Consider the following 24930-nt stretch of genomic DNA (forward strand, 5'->3'; position numbering starts at 1 on the left):
TAGCAAATGAACTTAATGACGTGATCTTATGCTACGCTTAATTGGGTGTGTCCATTACATCATTCACATAATGATATAACCTTGTCATTAATAACATCCAATGTTCATGATCACGAAACGATGATCATCTATTAATCAACAAGCTAGTTATACAAGAGGCTTCACTAGGGACTTCTTGTTGTTTACATAACACACATGTATCAATGTTTCGGTTAATACAATTATAGCATGGTATATAAACATTCATCATAAACACAAAGATATATAATAACCAATTTATTATTGCCTCTTGGGCATATCTCCAACAATTACCGCTCATATACATCCATACTACTTGTATTTCACTATCTCTTCGCCGAACTAGTGCACCCATACATCTGACAAGTGTATTAGGTGTGTTGGGGACACAAGAGACTTCTTGTATCGTGATTGCAGGGTTGCTTGAGAGGGATATCTTTGACCTCTTCCTCCCTGAGTTCGATAAACCTTGGGTGATCCACTTAAGGGAAACTTGCTGCTGTTCTACAAACTTCTGCTCTTGGAGGCCCAACACTGTCTACAAGAATAGAAGCACCCGTAGACATCAGCCGCCGCCATCGTGAAGCCAAGATTCGGGGGACAGAAGTCTCTGTTCCGGCACGCCACCGGGACGGGGAAGTGCCCCCGGAAGGCATCTCCATCGACATCACCGCCATCTTGCCGCTGCTGTCTCCCATGATGAGGAGGGAGTAGTTCTCCATCGAGGCTAAGGGCTCTACCGGTAGCTATGTGGTTAATCTCTCTCTCGTGTACTTCAATACAATGATCTCATGAGCTGCCTTACATGATTGAGATCCATATGATGAGCTTTGTATCAATATTAATCTATGTGCTACTCTAGTGATGTTATTAAAGTAGTCTATTCCTCCTTCATGATGTAAATGTGACGGTGTGTGCATCATGTAGTTCTTGGCGTAGGTTATGATTGTGATCTCTTGTAGATTATGGAGTTAACTATTACTATGATAGTATTGATGTGATCTATTCCCCCTTTCATAGCTTAAAGGTGACAGTGTGTAGGCTATGTTAGTACTCGGTCTAAATTGCAACGGTCTATTATGCTCTAGAGGTTACTTAAATATGAACTCCGAATGTTGTGGCGCTTGTTAACTCCGGCTTGAGTGAGCTCTTGTAGCCCTACACAATGAATGGTGTTTGTTATCCAACAAAAGAGTGTATGTAGCACAAAGGAAGAGAAGTTATTTATTTATGTGATCATTGTTGAGAGTGTTCACTAGTGTAAGTAGGATCCCTAGGCCTTGTTTCCGAATAGAAAAGTTACACCACAGAGAATTGCCTCCCACGCCAGTAAGCTATTTTCTGGCACCGTTTCCAACAAGTTCTGCTACATGTTTACTTGCTGCCATATTTATTTCAGATTGTTATTACCACTCATATTCATCTATATCACTTGTATTTCACTATCTCTTCGCCAAACTAGTGCACCTATACATCTGACAAGTGTATTAGGTGTGTTGGGGACACAAGAGACTTCTTGTATCGTAATTGCAGGGTTGCTTGAGAGGAATATCTCTGACCTCTTCCTCCCTGAGTTCGATAAACCTTGGGTGATTCACTTAAGGGAAACTTGCTGCTGTTCTACAAACCTCTGCTCTTGGAGGCCCAACACTGTCTACAGGAATAGAAGCGTGCGTAGACATCAGTAGTCACATCATACACTGAGCGCCACGAAGGCGCCTCACATTATTCTCCGGTGACCCTCGTCACAAAGGCCTAGGTCATGGTTCTACTAAGGGATTTCCTGAGAGGCGGAAACCAGGCCATACACAAAGCTTGGGGCACGCATCCACAACTTAATTGGAGACTCCCAAGAAATCGCCACAAAGGCCTCAAATCCGTCTAGGGTTCCAAGAACTCAAGAGTAACAACTTTCTTGCTTTCACTTCCACGAATCACCGTGGAGAACTCAAATCAATGCACCAATGCAATGAAAAGGACACCACTAAGATGCTCAAGTCTTTCTCTCAAATTCCAACAAAGCTACAAAAACTATTGGGGGAATAAGAGAGGAGGAACAAATAAGAGGAGGAACACCAAATTTCTCCAAGATCTAGCTCTTGTGAATTCCCCTCACAAGATTTGATTGGTCAAGATGTAGATCTAGATATCCTCTCTCTTTTCCTCAAATATGAGCAAGAATCATGGAGGGATTAGAGGGAGAGGAAGCTCTCAAATGTTAGCAATGGAGGAGAGCAAGTGAAGGAAAAAAAAGAAGTGGGAGAGAGAGGAGGAAGAAGGCCTTAAAAGGGGTCTCAGATTTCTACCCGTTGGGGCCAAAATCACGACTGGCCGGCAATGCCGGAGTGCTCCCGGTGGCAGTGCCGGCATCCCTATTTATACCAAACACCCGATACGAAAACCTTAAGAACTTTTGGATTCGGACTTCGATTTCGATGATCTTGGGCTCGTTGAAATCACAACAACGAGTTCCACAACAATATGCATAGAAACATCATAGTCCAGCAAGGGATGATAGAAACAAATGAATAAATGTTTTACCTATCTATAAAAAACAAACCGGTAAAACCTCCAATGTGGAAAATGCAACAACTTGATTTAGGAAAATCGAATTTAGGTGAAACCAATTTTGTTGTAAAGAGGATGACAAGAGCTATCCCAGAAAGACTGAAAAACACAAGAACAAGTGGGGTAGACTTTTCTATAGATTTTAGAGTGAAACCTCTCAATACGAGAAACCGAGAAAAACTCCAATATCGAAAATGCAACAAGTGATTCATGCGGAATCCATTTTCAATGGTCTAGAGCTTGACATGGAAATAAACACAAGATCTAAAACACCACATGGATAAGATCCAAATAACAACCAAGAAAGATGATGAAAGAATGCAAAGGTTTGAGCTCTCCGAAGGATACGATTTGAGTTACTCACTCGAGAGCCCTCTTGATAGTACAACAACTAAACTATAGACCGGTCTCCAACTACACCATGAGACCGGTAAAAAAGGAACTCTATCAAGAGAAAAACTTAACCTTGCGCGTTCCACTTGAGCTTGATGATGATGATCTTGACCGCAACAAGATGAAACGCCTTTCTTGATTATGCTTGCTTGACAAAGTCTTGTGGATTGCTCCCCCATAGTCCAGGGAGAGCTTATTCTTTGACGCACCTTCATATATCCATGATCACCATATGGATGGTAAGTTTCAAGCATATGATCTCTTCGAGTTGGCTCATCTTGAACTTGCACTTCATTTTCTTCATTCTTCATCATGTTGATGTCTTGAAGCTCAACTTCAGGGCTTACTTCATTTTCATCTTCAAGACATACTTGACACTTGATATTCTTCATCAATTTCTTATTATTGCAACCTTGAAGCCAACATATGGTTCAAGCATTGCGTATGGACAACTCCTACAAATATAACTCAATGCAAACATTAGTCGATATGAATTGTCATTAATTACCAAGACCACACATGGAGGCTCCATGCACTTTCAGGGGTATCAAGAAAAGGTTCGAGGCACCATATCCTTATTGGTTTGTTTTTCACAGTTTGACAACTTCTATGTTTCTAAAGACTCTACTACCGCCGATATTGACATAGAGTTGTTTCAAAACTTCTCTTGTCTTGATTATAGACATTCATGTGAATAAAATTGCTTGTCTTACAGATTTATCATGGATCTTATTATGAGCATTAACATATACAAAATAACACTGAGATATTCATCATTTACGCGTGGATAATTGAAAACCTTAGAGTTTGTCTTGATATTTAAAACTCATATCATGTTTTCTTCAGTTTATCGCCTCATTGAGTTGACATTGCTTTTACCGGTGACGAGGATAATGGTTGAAAGGGCTTACTCCGCAAGAATATCATCAAGGCCGATGGGAAACAAGATGTACATGATGGCTTGTTCGTGAGGTGCTACATTGAGCCAGTGATATTCAAAAGTCTTGATCGATAAAATTATGGAAGATTTTTAAAATTAGGTAGACCATTGCCATTGCCTCCCTTTAATTAGTAAGTCCTATAAATTTAGTCAAAAGTCACTGTCCTCTAAATATAACCAATGTTATTATATATACAAAAATATAATGTTTATGATGCCAAATCAACATCAATAACAACCCGTTGCTCTAAAATGGAGCTATGACATAGACCAAACATGACCCCCCCCCCCCCCCCCAGATGTTTTGCTTCCTTCGGCCACTGGTAGCACTAGTTACCGGTGTTTGCCCCTCGGTCACTCTTTGCGTGCCTGGACTATACAGGATTTCTAAAATGGGAAATCCAAAAAAAAAAAGATTTGGAATAGACTCGGTCGTGTAGCGCGCATGCAGGACATATGTGTAGCGACAAATAAAACTTTACTGTGATGGTTAGGGAAAGAAAATCAGAAGTTTTCCAAGATAGATCTCTGTCACCTTTCGAGATTTTTGGACCATCGCGTCCAATCAGACAGTATCAGAACTTCGCTCCTTGTATGACATGCGGATTAAAAATTATTTTGCTCTATTCAGACTATTTTCAAGCTCGACCAATTCAAGTGACTAGTTTTACCAACACATGGTAAACTAAGAGTCAAATACCTATATAACTACTCCAACTATCAATAGTTATCCTGCATTTTAGGTTTGATTAAAGTCAAGCATCATAAAATTTAACCAATCATATAGATAAAAATATCAACATCTCTAACGCCAAACATATATAATAGAAAATATGATAATTAAAAATAATATATATTCTATATTGTAGATATTGATATTCTTTCTTACACACTTAGTCAATGTTTAGAAAGCTTGACTTTGACTAAACTTAGAATGCAGGCTAATCCTTAACAAAGGGAGTACCAACATATTTTAGCGAAAAGTCAAAGCATATTATTTTGTAAAAAGATACAAATAAACATATAATAGTCAATGTTGAGGAAATCGCATATCGGTGTCAACTCGGTCGGCTGCGGATTAGCGATTAGTAGGAAAATCGGTCAATTAATCGAGCGATAAATGAGTTAATCGGCTGATAAATGACTTTATCGGCTAATCGGTGACCACCGAGTAGCGATTACTCGACCGATTAATCGTGAATCGGATGATTTTTTTAACAGTGATAATAGTTGATAAATATACGGCACTTACTTTTAAAAGCAATATATGTCGTCGAAACAAAGAATTTCAGCATGCATATCATGGAAAATAATATTTTTCTTTGTCTCCAGAACTTTTGCATTGCTTCTAATCTGTTACGGAACTAAACGGATTTGCCAATTCTATCTACAATAATCCTTATTTGTAAAAAAGTGACATGAAATGGAATGAAATTGAATAGGCAAGATGAATCTGTTCAATCTACAGAAGTACATAACAAAGAGGAAAGGACAGACAAGCAATTAAGTCTCGATGTAGCAGTTCTAGTGTTTAAAAAGACAATCAAACTTCTATATACAAATTAGTTTTGTCTGGCAGCTGAAACAATTCACCGTGGAACAAAGAGTAAACGACAAAATGAGTTTAGGGCGTGGTCGGTTGCCTCGATTCAGACGGTATCCCCCTAGCTATGGTCGTCATGGCCTAGGCGCAGCAACCATGGTCTACAACGGCTTGGTGCTAGCGATGGTTTCGACTGACGAAAGCATGTATTGGGCTTCAGATTATAGTGTGATGAGACAATTTTGTTAGTGGTGCTATAGCTTCTCTAGCGGCTACACTGTTTAGAGGTAATTCGCGGCGCTTTAGAGGATGTAGCGCTCATTTTCGAAAAGCTGGGGGGCGATGGCCACTGCTACGCTAGTGGAAAGGTGTCCAAGAAGCTATAGCGATGTTATAGCGTAGCTATAGCCAGCTTTTTTTTTTCCTTTATCATGGACTACAAGATTACTATAGAATATGTTCATACAAATCAAACAACTTACATAGTAGAAAATTTTACTATAGGATCTAAATCCTACATAGTTCCTATAAAAATCATATGAATTAAAGGGGGCATAAGGTTTGTAGATGTTGGTAGTAGCATCACGTTTGATGTTTGAACACACAGAAAAATGAGCCACAGTGCGGCCTGGTAAACAGGTACTCCGTACGAAGGATCACGTGCATAGCTGTGGCTCAGGTCATCACTGGTTCCCACAAGAACGTGAAACGCAAGCAAAAGCTCTTGTCCCGTCAAGCCTCGGCACTCGGCAGACACGAACAACAAAACAGAACATCTCTTCGCTGGAAATTACGAAATCCCCCCTGGCCTTAACGGCTAGGCCCGCACGGCAGCACGGCCGGTGGAGAACGAGACACATCTCGGTCTTTTTCTCCTGCTACAACTTATTCTTCTCTCAACCACAAAAAAGAACAGAAAACACTTATTCTTCTCTCCGAAACGCCAAAAAAAAAAATGGGACAAGTAGTATTTCCGCACGCACGCCTTTCAAAATTTGCAGACTGCCGAGAAATAAAGCAGAGTAAAAAAGCAAGTTTGAATGAAAGTCTCTTCCCAAAAAAGTTGCGGCGGAGCTGCTGCTCCGCTTCCGGCGGCAGTTCAGGTGGCAGGTTAGGCGGCCATGAGCTCCGGCGCGGCGAAGAGGTCGTCGAGGTCGGCGAGCTCCACGAAGTCCGCGCAGGGGTCCCACCTGCCGCACGTCGTCGTCGTCGGGAGGCAGAACTGCGCGAGGCTGGCCAGGGCGGGCTCCTCGTCGGCGAAGCCCATCCCGAAGGCCGCCGTGACCTCCTCGTCCGCGTTCACCAGGGACCACGCCGTGGTCGGCGGCTGGGAGGCCGAGGCTGCCGTGGCGGAGGTTGTCTCGGGGCAGGGCGACGGCGCGGACGTCGTTGTCAAGGAGGACAGCGGCGGCGAGGGGGAGCGGGAGGGGGAGTAGTAGGATGCGGTGTGGTTGATTTTGGCGCCCGGGCCGTGGATGCGGAGCGCGGCGGCGTCGTAGGCCTGGGCGGCCTCCTGGGCGGTGTCGAAGGTGCCGAGCCAGACGCGGCGGCCCTGCTCCTGGTCCCGGATCTCCGCCGCCCACTTCCCCCACGGCCGCATCCGCACGCCGCGGAACCGCGGGCCGTCGTACTTGTACTTGCCGCCCGCGCGCCTCCTCCTGTCCGCCCAGCACGGGCGGCGCGGCAGGTCGATCTCCCGCACGCACCGCCGCACCGCGCGCCGCTGCTGGGGCTCCTCGGAGTCGGAGTCGGAGTCGTCGGTGGCGTCGGCGTCCGCGAAGTGCACGCGCACGACGCGGCGGCGAGGGAGCTGCTCCTGCTCCATCACCGTCGCCGGCCGATGGATTCGGGGAATTCGCGTGGGTTTGGCAGGGTTTTAGAGAGAGAAGGGGTTCGAATTGGAGAGTGAAATGGGTAAAGTGGAAAAGAAAAGAAAGTGCTGGCGAGGCGGAACTGAAGGCGTGGTGGTGTTTCCGTAGCACGGGTACTTGTACTGGGCTGCTATCGACCACTTACCACTGACAGTGGGGCCGGAACCTTCTTGGGCACACATGTCAGTGACCACTGTGCCGGCGCCCCCGCTGCAGCAAAGCTGGTTGGAGCTTGGTCGCCGAGCCGGCTGCTGCTGCTCCTGCCATCCAGCTGTGTCCGGGCCCATGCGTCAGTGGAGCGTGCCGCTCACGACTCGCTTCACGTGAGCGGGTAAATAAATTCCTACAACCACCTCGCGAGTTCCGACATACCCGCCACGACGCTGACGCGTGGGTCCACGGATAATAATACGTTCCACGGCGAGTTGGCCCACGCGCGGCTGGGGCGACGGGTATGTAAGCCGGGAGGTAATAAATAGTTTCTGACAGATCGGTTTGAGCAAGTGGGGCGGCGTGGACCTGCGGCGTCCGTCGGATCCGGCGTCGCGATGCGGGGCCGTCCGTCCGTACGGCAGGCGGCACAGAGCGGCGCCAGTGTCATCATGGTCGCGGTCTGAAAGAGCGGAGCTGCGCTTTGTCACGACGACGAACTCCCATCCTGGTCGTTGGCCACAAGTGTGTGCCAGTTTCTTTCTTCTTGTTGGCGACAGGTGATCTGCAACCTCCTGGCCTTTGTGCCATTTTGGAGGCCCTTCTGCTCCGATGTGATGTGCTCCCGCTGCTGCATCCGAAGTGGCCTTGTCCACCGTGGTGTTGTGGTTGATTGCGATCGGAGGCTTCAAAGAGAGATCAGTGGTGAAGGAGCTGCAAGAAGGCATGTACTTGATTGCTTTTTTCATTTCCCTTCTAAGGTCTTAAGTCCTAAAGTGAAGGACCGAGTAGTAGTTCTCTTTATATTCAAGGTCCTTTATGTAAAATGTACTCCACCGATCGAGAATTAATGCAGCGCTCAGGGTCCTTCGAGACCCTCTACCCGTTCAAAAAAAAAAAAAAAAACGACGACGAACTCGACACGAGAGCGAGCGAGATTTGAGAGGGAGCCGTGCGGGCCAGGGGGTAAGCGCGGCGTGTCGTGCGTGTAGGCGTGGGCACGTGGAGAATTTCCCTCTTTTCCTGCACTTCACCTAACAGCAAGATGGAGATAGGACGTGCACGGCCGCGCCAAAGCATTTCCCAGCTCATGTGTAGTCCTCCTGTGTACTGTTTCGCGCTAATTTTTAAATTGTACTCCTCCGATCCATGCTAATTGATGCTAAAACAGATGTATCTATAGCTACAATGTGTTTAGATACATCTACATTAGCGACAAATTCATATGAATTAGAGGGAGTAGTATTTTTTCTTTTAATTTTACAAGTAATAGGTGTTCAGCTCAGAAATATAAAGAAATAGGGCTCCCAAAGAAATAATAGTAGATGTTTTTATAAATTTTCAAAATACCACTTTCTAACCGAAGACGGTGGCACTGGTGGTCAAGTGGTCGTCAGAGCCAAAGACGACGAGCACAAATCAGCTCCCACAAGTACTAGTCCTTTACCTGGCCCCCGACTCACCGACCGCTCGGTCGACTTTGGCCAACATAACTAGCTAGCGGTGGCCCACACTAAGGTAGAATTTGTTGGTCATCCTAAGCTAGGGTGATAGGTCTAGTGATCCTTGCATTGGAAGATAAAACCTAGGCGGAAACCAAAGAGAGAATTCCTTATTTGACACTACTTAAAGTTTCAGTTCCTTATTTGGCCTTGGAAAACTTTTTCTTCCCTATTTGACATCTAAACTTTGTTTTCTTCCCTATATGACACTGCCGTCAATTTTGTTAACTCCATCCGTTACCATTGTTTTTCTTGGACCATTATACCCTTGTCTCAGTTGACATAAACGAAATTAGGAAAAAAAAAAGGAAAACGCTTGCGGTAGGCCGTGACCAATTCGGTGCAGAAATTATCGTCCCGCGCGGCTAAACTAGCTACTTAATCTCCGCGTACGTAGCTAGTTTAGATTGTTGCTTTTTCCAAGCTAGCTCCGCCTGCCGCATGCACGCGCGCAGCTAGCATCTGCTTTCTCTTGCTTTTTTTTCTTTTGCTTCATGCACATGCACGCGCGCAGCTCTGTAGTTGCATACACGCGCAGCTAGCTATTAGCAGCATTCTTTCTGTTTTAGTTCACCCATTATGCATTTTTTTCTGTTTTTAATTGCTCTAGAATTACTGCTCCCATACATCCACAAGTGCAGATTAAGAACATGCTTCAATCAACTTGAGCCAACTTCTATCGAGGGTTCTCTGCCCATATCCTGCTATTTTGGAATGTACAAAATTGGTCACATACTGAACTAGGGGCAGAAACGTCATTTTACGTTTCAAGTTAACACCGTTAGTGCTCAGATGCACTAGAGTGTCATATAGGGAAGAAAATGAAGTTTACATGTCAAATATGGAAGAAAAAGTTTTCCAGGGCCAAATAAGGAATTGAGACTTTAGGTAGTGTCAAATAAGGAATTCTCTCGAAACCAAACTTGTTGTCCGAAGAACTCTTCTTCCTCCACTGTCCATACTATCCTTTCCCTCTCTCAAACTCGAACCAAGGCCGTCGTTCAACAATTTTCACCGATTTATCCCATTCCCCACCAAGTTAAGCAGCTGGACCAAGTAGGATGGAAGGGGGGCGCCGATCGACTGATGGGATGGGATTGCTTGTTAAGACATTCTGGTGGTGCTCTTGTGGAACAACGGCTGAGGGAAATGGGGTGCTGCAGTGTGTGTGTGATGGTGGATCACTAGGTGGAGCTGCATGATGACAGTGGTGCTGGTCGGGTGAAGCAAGGCCACTTAACGGAGGGGCTTCACACACATCAAGGGTAAGCCCTAATCCCTTGCTAATTATTGTTTACTATACATTGCTTATGCGGTTGCCTGAACAAGATGGTAGGAGATAAGAGGGGGAAAACTACGATCGATAATACTACAATCGGAACGATTAGCGGACATCTTTGAAAGAATATACTAGGCTACACAACAAACACATTGAGTAACCACAATGAAATGATGGGGAGGGGGTTATAGGAGGAGATTAAGAGAAATGGCGGGAAAGAGTTGGTGGGAAAATTCGACAGGTAGATTTTGGCATGAAATATCTGATGGCATGAATTTTGTGGGAAAGCTATAATTCTTACCACGAGGTTATTACATTTTTTGATTACCACACTAACTCAACATACATCTAAATGTTGAAATTAAAATACAACGCTACTAGGAACACTACAACTGAAATTAAGATACACCGCTACGAGGACAGAAGTCTTGTGGGCATAAGTCCAGCGTGACCATTTTTCTATCATGTCACCACGTTCTTCATCTTGTCCTCCTCACGGGCCTCCTGGCACATTTGTTCCTCCTCCTTCATGCGAATCTCGCATTCATCGATTTACTTTCGGCACTCAATGATGACCCACAAGTATAGGGGTGTATCGTAGTACTTTCGATAAATAAGAGTGTCGAACCCAACGATGAGCAGAAGGTGTTGACAAGCAGTTTCGATGAAGGATTCACTGTAAATGCTCACAGACAAGTATTCGGGAGGTTTTGATATAGCAGATAAATAAAGTACAAGTAAATAAAATGCGAGAGTAATAGTTGCAGCGAGTGGCCCAATCCTTTTTTAGCACAAAGGACAAGCCGGTTTGTTTACTTATGATGACCAAACGTTCTTGAGGACACACGGGAATTTAGTCTAGTGCTTTCGCTTCATATAGTTGATTAATCTTCATTGTTTTGATAAGTGTTGTGTGGGTGAACCTATGCTAATGCATCGCCCTTCCTAGGACTAATACATACTTGTGATTATACCCCTTGCAAGCATCCGCAAATACAAGAAAGTAATTAAGATAAATCTAACCACGGCCTTAAACTCTGAGATCCTGCTATCCCTTGATGCGTGCAGTTAACACACGTCCGTTGGGAACCCCAAGAGGAAGGTGTGATGCGTACAGTAGCAAGTTTTCCCTCAGAAAGAAATCAAGGTTTATCGAATCAGTAGGAGCCAAAAAGCACGTTGAAGGTTGATGGCGGTGGAGTGTAGTGCGGCGCAACACCAGGGATTCCGGCGCCAACGTGGAACCTGCACAACACATTCAAAGTACTTTGCCCCAACGTAACAGTGAGGTTGTCAATCTCACCGGCTTGCTGTAAACAAAGGATTAACCGTATAGTGTGGAAGATGATGATTGTTTGCGAAGAACAGTAAAGAACAATTGCAGTAGATTGTATTTCAGATGTAAAGAATAGGACCGGGGTCCACAGTTCACTAGTGGTGTCTCTCCCATAAGATAAATAGCATGTTGGGTGAACAAATTACAGTTGGGCAATTGACAAATAAAAAAGGCATAACAATGCACATACATATATCATGATGAGTACTATGAGATTTAATCAGGGCATTACGACAAAGTACATAGACCGCTATCCAGCATGCATCTATGCCTAAATAGTCCACTTTCAGGTTATCATCCGAACCCCTTCCGGTATTAAGTTGTAAACAACAGACAATTGCATTAAGTATGGTGCGTAATGTAATCAACACAAATATCCTTAGACAAAGCATCGATGTTTTATCCCTAGTGGCAACAGCACATCCACAACCTTAGAACTTTCTCGTCGCGTCCTGCATTCAATGGAGGCATGAACCCACTATCGAGCATAAATACTCCCTCTTTGAGTCACAAGTATCAACTTGGCCAGAGCCTCTACTAGCAACGGAGAGCATGCAAGAACATAAACAACATATATGATAGATTGATAATCAACTTGACATAGTATTCAATATTCATCGGATCCCAACAAACACAACATGTAGCATTACAAAGAGATGACCTTGATCATGATAGGCAGCTCACAAGATCTAACATGATAGCACAATGAGGAGAAGACGACCATCTAGCTACTGCTATGGACCCATAGTCCAGGGGTGAACTACTCACACATCGATCCGGAGGCGATCATGGCGATGAAGAGCCCTCCGGGAGATGATTCCCCTCTCCGGCAGGGTGCCGGAGGCGATCTCCTGAATCCCCCGAGATGGGATTGGCGGCGGCTGCGTCTCTGGAAGGTTTTCCGTATCGAGGCTCTCGGTACTGGGGGTTTCGCGACGAAAGCTTTAAGTAGGCGAAGAGGTAGGTCAGGGGCGTCACGAGGGGCCCACACGCTAGGGCCGCGCGGCCCAAGCCCTGGTCGCGCCGCCCTGTTGTGTGGCCGCCTCGTCGCCCCACTTCGTTTCTCCCTCGGTCTTCTGGAAGCTTCGTGGAAAAATAAGCCCCTGGGCGTTGATTTCGTCCAATTCCGAGAATATTTCCTTACTAGGATTTCTGAAACCAAAAATAGCAGAAAACAGCAACTGGCTCTTCGGCATCTCGTCAATAGGTTAGTGCCGGAAAATGCATAATAATGATATATAATGTGTATAAAACATGTGAGTATCATCATAAAAGTAGCATGGAACATAAGAAATTATAGATACGTTTGGGACGTATCATCTCTCCTGCATCGATATACCAACGGGGGTTCAGGTTGCTGTCACTCCGACAACCCCACAATTAGCAAACGAATACAAGATGCATTCCCCTAGGCCCATAAAGGTGAAGTATCATGTAGTCGACGTTCACATGACACTGATACGTCTCCGACGTATCGATAATTTCTTATGTTCCATGCCACATTATTGATGATATCTACATGTTTTATGCATACTTTATGTCATTATTATGCGTTTTCCGGAACTAACCTATTGACGAGATGCCGAAGGGCCAGTTGCTGTTTTCGTTGTTTTGGTTCCAGAAATCCTAGTAAGGAAATATTCTCGGAATCGGACGAAATCAATGCCCAGCATCCTATTTTTCCACGAAGCTTCCAGAACACCCGAGAGCCACCAGAGGGGAGCCCTGGTGGGCCCAGATGATAGGGCGGCGCGGCCAGGGCCTGGGCCGCGCCCCCCTGTTGTGTCACCGCCTCGTCGACCTTCCGACTCCGCCTCTTCGCCTATTTAAAGGTCCCTGACCTAAAACCTCGATAAAAAAAAGCCACGGTACGAGAAATCTTCCAGAGCCGCCGCCATCGCGAAGCCAAGATGCAGGGGACAGGAGTCTGTTCCGGCACGCCGCCGGGACGGGGAAGTGCCCCCGGAAGGCTTCTCCATCGACACCACCGCCATCTTCATCAACGCTGCTGTCTCCCATGAGGAGGGAGTAGTTCTCCATCGAGGCTCGGGGCTGTACCGGTAGCTATGTGGTTCATCTCTCTCCTATGTGCTTCAATACAATAATCTCATGAGCTGCCTTACATGATTGAGATTCATATGATGATGCTTGTAATCTAGATGTCATTATGCTAGTCAAGTGGATTTTACTTATGTGATCTCCGGAGACTCCTTGTCCCACGTGTGTAAAGGTGACAGTGTGTGCACCGTGTGGGTCTCTTAGGCTATATTTCACAGAATACTTATTCACTGTTATGAATGGCATAGTGAAGTGCTTATTTATATCTCTTTATGATTGCAATGTGTTTTGTATCAGAATTTATCTGTGTGCTACTCTAGTGATGTTATTAAAGTAGTTTATTCCTCCTGCACGTTGTAATGGTGATAGTGTGTGCATCGTGTAGTACTTGGCGTAGGCTATGATTGTGATCTCTTGTAGATTATGAAGTTAACTATTGCTATGATGGTATTGATGTGATCTATTCCTCCTTTCGTAGTGTGAAGGTGACAGTGTGCATGCTATGTTAGTACTTGGTTTGGTTATGTTGATCTGTTATGCACTCTAAGGTTATTTAAATATGAACATTGAATATTGTGGAGCTTATTAACTCCGGCATTGAGGGTTCGTGTAATCCTACACAGTTAGTGGTGTTCATCATCCAACAAGAGGGTGTAGAGTCTAGCATCTATTTATTTATTCTGTTATGTGATCAATGTTGAGAGTGTCCACTAGTGAAAGTATGATCCCTAGGCCTTGTTCCTAAATATCGCTATCATTGCTTGTTTCTTGTTTCATCGCTTGTTTACTTCCTGCAATAATTACTACCATCAACTGCACGCCAGCAAGCACTTTTCTGGCGCCGTTACTACTGCTCATATTCATTCATACCACTTGTATTTCACTATCTCTTCGCCGAACTAGTGCACCTATTAGGTGTGTTGGGGACACAAGAGACTTCTTGCTTTGTGGTTGCAGGGTTGCATGAGAGGAATATCTTTGACCTCTTCCTCCCTGAGTTCGATAAACCTTGGGTGATCCACTTAAGGGAAACTTGCTGCTGTTCTACAAACCTCTGCTCTTGGAGGCCCAACACTGTCTACAAGAATAGAAGCACCCGTAGACATCAAGCACTTTTCTGGCGCCGTTGCCGGGGAGGAAAGGTAAAAGGCACTCATACTCCGGTCCCAGGTAAAGTACTTTTCTGTTACCGTTGAGTGTGTGCTCGAAGCTATTTCCTTTAGATCCTGCAATTGCATCTTTTTGTTTCTTGTTTACACTAGTTAGGCATAATGGACAACAATGAGCTTCTTATTCTATTTCCTGATTTAAGACATGGATGGTTTGATGCGAAAATTAAAAAAACCTATGGAACATATTAGTATGAATGCTTTGAACACCATTGTTGCTAATGATATGGAAAATTCTAAGCTTGGGGAAGCTGGCTTTGATGAGCATGATATTTTTAGTCCCCCAAGCATTGAGGAGAAAATTTACTTTGATGATACTTTGCCTCCTATTTATGATGATTATAATGATAGTGGTCTTTTGGTGCCGCCTACTATGGAGAGTAAATTTTATTATGATTATACTATGCCTCCTACACTTGATGAGAATAATAATGATAGCTACTTTGTTGAATTTGCTCCCACTACAACTAATAAAATTGATTATGCTTATGTGGAGAGTAATGATACTTTTATGCATGTGAATAAGAATGTTTTATGTGATACTTATATTGTTGAGTTTGTTCATGATGCCTCTGAAAGTTATTATGAGAGAGGAAAATATGGTTGTAGAAGTTTTCATGGTACTAAAACACCTCTCTATATGTTGAAATTTTTGAAGTTACACTGGTTTTATCTTCCTATGCTTGTTACTTTGCTCTTCATGAACTTGTTTATTTACAAGATTCATATGCATAGGAAGCATGTTAGACTTAAATTTGTTTTGAATTTGCTTCTTGATGCTCTCTTTTGCTTCAACTCTTATTTCTTGGGAGTGCATCATTAAAATTGCTGAGCCCATCTTAATGGCTATAAACAAAGCACTTCTTGGGAGATAACCCATGTGTTTTTTTTACTACAGTACTTTGTTTTATATTTGAGTCTTGGAAGTTGTTACTACTGTAGCAACCTCTCCTTATATTATTTTATTGCATTGTTGTGCCAAGTAAAGTCTTTGATAGTAATGTTGATACTAGATTTGGATTACTGCGCAGAAACAGATTTCTGTCTGTCACGAATCTGGGCAGAATTCTCTGTAGGTAACTCAGAAAATTATGCCAATTTACGTTAGTGATCCTCAGATATGTACGCAACTTTCATTCAATTTGGGCATTTTCATCTGAGCAAGTCTGGTGCCACTTTAAAATTCGTCTTTACGGACTGTTCTGTTTTGACAGATTCTGCCTTTTATTTCGCATTGCCTCTTTTGCTGTGTTGGATGGATTTCTTTGTTCCATTGACTTCCAGTAGCTTTGTGCAATGTCCAGAAGTGTTAAGAATGATTGTGTCACCTCTGAACATGTGAATTTTTGATTATGCACTAACCCTCTAATGAGTTTGTTTCGAGTTTGGTGTGGAGGAAGTTTTCAAGGGTCAAGAGAGGGGGATGATATACTATGATCAAGAAGAGTGAAGAGTCTAAGCTTGGGGATGCACCCGTGGTTCATTCCTGCATATTTCAAGAAGACTCAAGCTTATAAGCTTGGGGATGCCTTGCCCAAGGCATCCCCTTCTTCATCAACAATTTATCAGGTTTCTTTTCTTGAAACTATATTTTTATTCAGTCACATCTTATGTACTTTACTTGGAGCGTCTGTGTGCTTTTGTTTGTGTTTTTGTTTGAATAAATGCTTGTGTGGGAGAGAGACACGCTCCGCTGGTTCGTATGAACACATGTGTTCTTAGCTTTTAATGTTCATGGCGAAGGTTGAAACTGCTTCGTTCATTGTTATATGGTTGGAAACGGAAAATGCTACATGTAGTAATTGGTAAAATGTCTTGGATAATGTGATACTTGGCAATTGTTGTGCTCATGTTTAAGATCTTGCATCATATACTTTGCACCCATTAATGAAGAAATACATAGAGCTTGCTAAAATTTGGTTTGCATATTTGGTCTCTCTAAAGTCTAGATAATTTATAGTATTGAGTTTTGAACAACAAGGAAGACGGTGTAGAGTCTTATAATGTTTACAATATGTCTTTTATGTGAGTTTTGCTGCACCGGTTCATCCTTGTGTTTGTTTCAAATAACCTTGCTAGCCTAAGCCTTGTATCGAGAGGGAATACTTCTCATGCATCCAAAATCCTTGAGCCAACCACTATGCCATTTGTGTCCACCATACCTACCTACTACATGGTATTTCTCCGCCATTCCAAAGTAAATTGCTTGAGTGCTACCTTTAAATAATTCAAAATTTATCACCTCTGATTTGTGTCAATGTTTTATAGCTCATGAGGAAGTATGTGGTGTTTATCTTTCATTCTTGTTGGGCAACTTTCACCAATGGACTAGTGGCTTCATCCGCTTATCCAATAATTTTGCAAAAAGAGCTGGCGCGGGGTTCCCAGCCCCCAATTAATCAACCTTCATTAATAATTCTCTTCACATGTTTTGCTCTGATTCATCAGTAAGCAACTTAATTTTGCAAATAGACACTCCTTCATGGTATGTGAATGTTGGAAGGCACCCGAGGATTCGGTTAGCCATGGCTTGTGTAAGCAAAAGGTTGGGAGGAGTGTCATCCATAAATAAAACTAAAATACATGTGTAAACAAAAGAGAAGAGGGATGATCTACCTTGCTGGTAGAGATAACGTCCTTCATGGGAGCCGCTCTTTGAAGGTTTGTCTGGCAAGGGGGTTAGAGTGCCCACTACCATTCGTTGAAAACAACAAACACCTCTCAAAATTTTACTTTTATGCTCTCTTTATGTTTTCAAAACCAAAGCTCTAGCACAAATATAGCAATCAATGCTTCCCTCTGCGAAAGGGTCTTTCTTTTACTTTTATGTTGAGTCAGTTCACCTATTTCTCTCCATCTCAAGAAGCAAACACTTGTGTGAACTGTGCATTGATTCCTACATACTTGCATATTGCACTTGTTATATTACTTTGCATTGACAACTATCCATGAGATACACATGTTATAAGTTGAAAGCAACCGCTGAAACTTAATCTTCCTTTGTGTTGCTTCAATACCTTTACTTTGATTTATTGCTTTATGAGTTAACTCTTATGCAAGACTTATTGATGCTTGTCTTGAAGTACTATTCATGAAAAGTCTTTGCTTTATGATTCAGTTGTTTACTCATGTCATTACCATTGTTTTGATCGCTGCATTCATTACATATGCTTACAATAGTATGATCAAGGTTTTGATGGCATGTCACTCCCGAAATTATCTTTGTTATCGTTTACCTGCTCGGGACGAGCAGGAACTAAGCTTGGGGATGCTGATACGTCTCCGACGTATCAATAATTTCTTATGTTCCTTGCCACATTATTGATGATATCTACATGTTTTATGCATACTTTATGTCATTATTATGCGTTTTCCGGAACTAACCTATTGACGAGATGCCGAAGGGCCGATTCTTTGTTCTGCTGTTTTTGGTTCCAGAAATCCTAGTAAGGAAATATTCTCGGAATCGGACGAAATCAATGCCCAGCATCCTATTTTTCCACGAAGCTTCCAGAACACCCGAGAGCCACCAGAGGGGAGCCCTGGTGGGCCCAGATGATAGGGCGGCGCGGCCAGGGCCTGGGCCACGCCCCCCTGTTGTGTCACCGCCTCGTCGACCTTCCGACTCCGCCTCTTCGCCTATTTAAAGGTCCCTGACCTAAAACCTCGATAAAAAAAAGCCACGGTACGAGAAACCTTCCAGAGCCGCCGCCATCGCGAAGCCAAGATCTGGGGGACAGGAGTCTCTGTTTCGGCACGCCGCCGGGACGGGGAAGTGCCCCCGGAAGGCTTCTCCATCGACACCACCGCCATCTTCATCAACGCTCCTGTCTCCCATGAGGAGGGAGTAGTTCTCCATCGAGGCTCGGGGCTGTACCGGTAGCTATGTGGTTCATCTCTCTCCTATGTGCTTCAATACAATAATCTCATGAGCTGCCTTACATGATTGAGATTCATATGATGATGCTTGTAATCTAGATGTCATTATGCTAGTCAAGTGGATTTTACTTATGTGATCTCCGGAGACTCCTTGTCCCACGTGTGTAAAGGTGACAGTGTGTGCACCGTGTGGGTCTCTTAGGCTATATTTCACAGAATACTTATTCACTGTTATGAATGGCATAGTGAAGTGCTTATTTATATCTCTTTATGATTGCAATGTGTTTTGTATCAGAATTTATCTGTGTGCTACTCTAGTGATGTTATTAAAGTAGTTTATTCCTCCTGCACGTTGTAATGGTGACAGTGTGTGCATCATGTAGTACTTGGCGTAGGCTATGATTGTGATCTCTTGTAGATTATGAAGTTAACTATTGCTATGATGGTATTGATGTGATCTATTCCTCCTTTCGTAGTGTGAAGGTGACAGTGTGCATGCTATGTTAGTACTTGGTTTGGTTATGTTGATCTGTTATGCACTCTAAGCTTATTTAAATATGAACATTGAATATTGTGGAGCTTGTTAACTTCGGCATTGAGGGTTCGTGTAATCCTACACAGTTAGTGGTGTTCATCATCCAACAAGAGGGTGTAGAGTCTAGCATCTATTTATTTATTCTGTTATGTGATCAATGTTGAGAGTGTCCACTAGTGAAAGTATGATCCCTAGGCCTTGTTCCTAAATACTGCTATCGCTGCTTGTTTACTGTTTTACTGCTTGTTTACTTCCTGCAATATTACTACCATCAACTGCACGCCAGCAAGCACTTTTCTGGCGCCGTTACTACTGCTCATATTCATTCATACCACTTGTATTTCACTATCTCTTCGCCGAACTAGTGCACCTATTATGTGTGTTGGGGACACGAGAGACTTCTTGCTTTGTGGTTGCAGGGTTGCATGAGAGGAATATCTTTGACCTCTTCCTCCCTGAGTTCGATAAACCTTGGGTGATCCACTTAAGGGAAACTTGCTGCTGTTCTACAAACCTCTGCTCTTGGAGGCCCAACACTGTCTACAAGAATAGAAGCACCCGTAGACATCAGACACCACTAGAAGAATAACACCACAACTTAAATATCAAACCATTAAATATTACTCAACATAGTTCACTACTAACATTTAGAATTCACCCATGTCCTCAAGAACTAAACGAACTACTCACGAGACATTATATGGAACATGATCAGAGGTGATATGATGATGAATAACAATCTGAACATAAACCTTGGTTCAATGGTTTCACTCAATAACATCAATAACAAGGAGTAATCAATACCGGGAGAGTTTCCCCTATGAAATAATCAAGATTCAACCCTAGATGTTACAGCGGTGATGAGGTGTAGCGGTGGAGATGACGGTGACGGTGGTAGAGATGATGGTGATGATGATCCCAATGAAGTCCAGCTCGATGACGGTGACGATGGCGTTGATTTCCCCCTCCGGGAGGGAATTTCCCCGGCGGATTTCAGCCTGGCGGAGAGCTCTTTTCTCTCTGGTGTTTTCCGCCCCGTAGAGGCGGCGGTGTCTCCTCACGATTATTCCCCGTACCTTAGGTTTTCGGGTAGATGAAGTACGCGAAAGAGAGGCGGCCGAAGGGGGCTGTGGGCCCCCTCCCCACAAGGCGGCGCGGCCTGGGTGGAGCCCGCGCCGGCCTATGGGGGGGCCATGGCGGCCCTCCTCGGTCCCTCCTTTTGGCTGGCTCCTTCTTCTAGAGAAATAAGACCTTCGATGTAATTTCCGTCAGTTGTTGATCTTCAGAAATATTGCATTCTGACGGTGCTTTTTCCAGCAGAATCCTGACTCCGGTGAATGATTCTCCAATAATCATGAAACATGCAAAATAGGTGAAATAACATAAGTATCATCTCTAAATATGAAATATATCAATGAATAATAGTAAATTATGATATAAAATAGTGATGCAAAATGGACGTATCAACTCCCCCCAAGCTTAGACTTCGCTTGTCCCCAAGCGAAACTGAACTCAGTAAACAAGACCACATGTTTATGGAGTGAAGAGTCGATAAATAAAATACAGACAAGAAGCATCACATTAATTCACACAAGACATTCTAGTTAACAACTTCCTCATATAGTTCAACTTGAAACAAGTAGAAGGAAATCACAAATAAAGGTGCATAGGAAATCATAGTTGGTGATGGCAAACTTCGTTCTTGGTCAAAGAACAATTAACAGATTGTACTTATCTATCGAGCAGCGCTCTTATATTGAAGCTTATCCGGCAAAACTTGCATACTCAATCATAATAATCTCCTCATAATCATTGATAACTTTCAAAGCTATATTCATTCAGATAAAACTTGTACTAAACAAGGAAGAATAAGAGGCATGATTAAATAGATCACAATATAGATGGTTGGATCACAACAACTCAATTGCTTGCTTAAGATGGAGGGAAATAGGTTTACTGACTCAACATGAAAGTAAAAGATAGGCCCTTCGCAGAGGGAAGCAGGGATTAAATCATGTGCTAGAGCTTTTTAAGTTTTGAAGTCATATAGAGAGCATAAAAGTAAAGTTTGAGAGGTGTTTGTTGTTGTCAACGAATGGTAGTGGGCACTCTAACCCCCTTGCCAAACAGACTTCCAAAGAGCGGCTCCCATGAAGGACGTTATCTCTACCAGCAAGGTAGATCATCCCTCTTCTCTTTTGTTTACACATGTACTTTAGTTTATTTAAGGATGACACTCCTCCCAACCTTTGCTTTCACAAGCCATGGCTAACCGAATCCTCGGGTGTCTTCCAACATTTCACATACCACGGAGGAGTGTCTATTGCAAAATTAAGTTGCTTACTGATGAATCAGGGCAAAACATGTGAAGAGAATTATTAATGAAAGTTAATTAATTGGGGCTAGGAACCCCGTTGCCAGCTCTTTTTGCAAAATTATTGGATAAGTGGATGAAGCCACTAGTCCATTAGTGAAAGTCTGCCCAACAAGATTGAAAGGTAAAACACCACATATTTCCTCATGAGCTATAAAACATTGACACAAATAAGGGATGATAACTTTTTGAATTGTTTAAAGGTAGCACATGAAGTATTACTTGGAGTGGCGCAAAATACCACATAATAGGTAGTTATGGTGGACACAAATGGCATAGGTTTGGTTTAAGGTTTTGGATGCACGAGAAGCATTCCCTCTCAGTACAGGTCTTTGGCTAGCAAGGTTGGTTAGCAAGCATAAGAGTTGAGGGAAACAAACAAATATACATGTGATAGAAACAATCATGCATCTTTCTTGTAAGCACAAAGAATTTTAACTTCAGAATACTAAGCTCATAGCTAACAAGAAAGAAAGATAATGAAATAACATATCTACATGTATTTCCTCTTTTCTACTTAAACTCAAAGTGTTGTTGCTATTGACCAATGCTAAGTTTGCCAAAACCAAATAGATTTACTCAATGCTCCCAAAGTGATACCAATACTAACAACAAGATAAATCATATAATAGAGATTGCAAACTAAAATAAGGTGTGCAATATGTAAATGATAAACTTCTCATTAATATTCCATAACGATAACTCACACCAAGGGATACATAGATAACCAACTAAAGAGAGATACTTCCACACTGCAACCATCTTATATGATAACTTCCCTACTCATGATATGACACTACTTGATAGTAAAAAGATAAAAGATAGTGATGATGTGATACCGCGGCACTCCCCCAAGCTTGGAAGAAACCAAGGGGATGCCAATACCAATGATGAATTACTCCTTCGGTGGTGATGGTGAATTCTTCCCATTATCAGACTTCCAAGGAAGAGGCTCTCCATCAACAAACGACATTTTGGTCTCAGGAATCCTGAAACTAGCAGCATAGCTTATGTGTTTAAACCTGTTTTCATACTCACAGTTTTGATTCTGAACATCATAGAGTTGAGCTTGGAGTTTGTTGATAGTGTCGTGAAGCGAGAGGATATCGTCCCACAGCTTTGCCGTCTCCTTCTTGTGTCCATCAATAAGTTCAGACACAATTTTGTGGAAGATGTCCACTTCACGCTCAGCCATCTTCTTGTAGTTGAAGACCTCTTGTTCTAATTTCTCCATCCTGTCCTCCAAACTTCCTTCTCCTTTAGGACCTCGGACATCTTCAATCTGCAACTCCCCATCTATGAGCAGCAATTCCTTGGGGTGCATCTTCAGCACGTTCATGTACGGGTTGACGACGTCCTCAAAGAAGCTGTCCTTCGGAGTTCTCGACGAAGACATGCTGGCTTTAGATCCGAAACAGATCCTGGCAGAAAACAGCTCGAAACAAAACACGACGAGAAAACGATATACAAACCTCCAGGGGTCCGGGAGATTATATAGCAAAAAATTTCATGACAAAAGGAAAGTACCAGGTCGAACCAGAGTTGGAGAGGGACTCCGAGGGGCCATCCTCATTGGGCGGCGCGGCCAGGCTGGGGCCCACGCCGGCCTATGGGGGCACGCCCTCGTGCGTCTCCTCCTCTCCGTTTCGATCTCGTAATTTTTCATATTTTCCAAAAATAGCAAAAACATTGTTCGGAAAGTTAAACGCAGACTTTTTATTACCAGAAATGTTACCTATTCAAAGTCGAACTCTGTAGAACTATCAATTTGACCTTTGATGAAAGCTTCCGGAGTCACCACTTGAATAACATCAACATCTTCATTATAAGAATCTCCAGAAATATAGTGCTTGAGCCTTTGTCCATTCACTACTTGTGTGGCATCACCTTTCAGAGAACTAATCTTAATTGCCCCTGAACGATACACCTCCACAATGACATATGGTCCTTCCCATTTTGAGAGCAATTTCCCTGCAAAAAATCTGAGACGAGACCGATACAATAGGACTTTATCCCCAACATTAAATTCTCTTTTGATAATTCTTCTATCGTGCCATTTCTTAACTTTCTCCTTAAAAAGTTTAGCATTTTCATAAGCTTCACTTCTCCATTCATCTAGAGAACTCAATTGTAGCAATCTTTTCTTACCGGCAAGTTTAGGATCTTGATACGTCTCAAACGTATCTATAATTTCTTATGTTCCATGCTACTTTTATGATGATACTCACATGTTTTATACACATTATATGTCATTATTACGCATTTTCTGGCACTAACCTATTGACGAGATGCCGAAGAGCCAGTTGCTGTTTTCTGCTGTTTTTGGTTTCAGAAATCCTACAAAGGAAATATTCTCGGAATTGGACGAAATCAACGCCCAGGGGCTTATTTTTCCACGAAGCTTCCAGAAGACCGAGGGAGAAACGAAGTGGGGCCATGGGGCGCCGCCACACTAGGGCGGCGCGGCCTAAGGGGGGCCCGCGCGGCCCTAGCGTGTGGGGCCCCCGTGACTCCTCCGACTCCGCCCTTCCGCCTACTTAAAGCCTTCGTCGCGAAACCCTCTGTACCGAGAGCCACGATACGGAAAACCTTCCAGAGACGCCGCCGCCGCCAATCCCATCTCGGGGGATTCAGGAGATCGCCTCCGGCACCCTGCCGGAGAGGGGAATCATCTCCCGGAGGGCTCTTCATCGCCATGATCGCCTCCGGATCGATGTGTGAGTAGTTCAACCCTGGACTGTGGGTCCATAGCAGTAGCTAGATGGTTGTCTTCTCCTCATTGTGCTATCATGTTAGATCTTGTGAGCTGCCTATTGATGTCTACGGGTGCTTCTATTCTTGTAGACAGTGTTGGGCCTCCAAGAGCAGAGGTTTGTAGAACAGCAGCAAGTTTCCCTTAAGTGGATCACCCAAGGTTTATCGAGCTCAGGGAGGAAGAGGTCAAAGATATCCCTCTCATGCAACCATGCAACCACAAAGCAAGAAGTCTCTTGTGTCCCCAACACACCTAATAGGTGCACTAGTTCGGCGAAGAGATAGTGAAATACAAGTGGTATGAATGAATATGAGCAGTAGTAACGGCGCCAGAAAAGTGTTTGCTGGCGTGCAGTTGATGGTAGTAATATTGCAGGAAGTAAAGATGCAGTAAAACAGTAAACAAGCAGCGATAGCAGTATTTAGGAACAAGGCCTAGGGATCATACTTTCACTAGTGGACACTCTCAACATTGATCACATAACAGAATAAATAGATAGATGCTAGACTCTACACCCTCTTGTTGGATGATGAACACCACTAACTATGTAGGATTACACG

The 24930-nt window shown here is 43.3% G+C and overlaps 1 protein-coding gene across 1 annotated transcript; it reads right to left on the reverse strand.

The window, feature by feature from the left end:
* Positions 1-6410: 6410 nt before the first annotated feature.
* Positions 6411-7394, reverse strand: LOC127294398 (uncharacterized). The gene has a single exon (XM_051324200.2). The coding sequence runs from the start codon at positions 7285-7287 to the stop codon at positions 6574-6576; it is 714 nt and encodes a 237-aa protein (XP_051180160.1). The 5' UTR covers positions 7288-7394; the 3' UTR covers positions 6411-6573.
* Between the last annotated feature and the right edge of the window lie 17536 nt (positions 7395-24930).

This window comes from Lolium perenne, chromosome 4 (genome assembly GCF_019359855.2).
Source record: "Lolium perenne isolate Kyuss_39 chromosome 4, Kyuss_2.0, whole genome shotgun sequence".
In the NCBI taxonomy this organism is placed as follows: domain Eukaryota; kingdom Viridiplantae; phylum Streptophyta; class Magnoliopsida; order Poales; family Poaceae; genus Lolium; species Lolium perenne.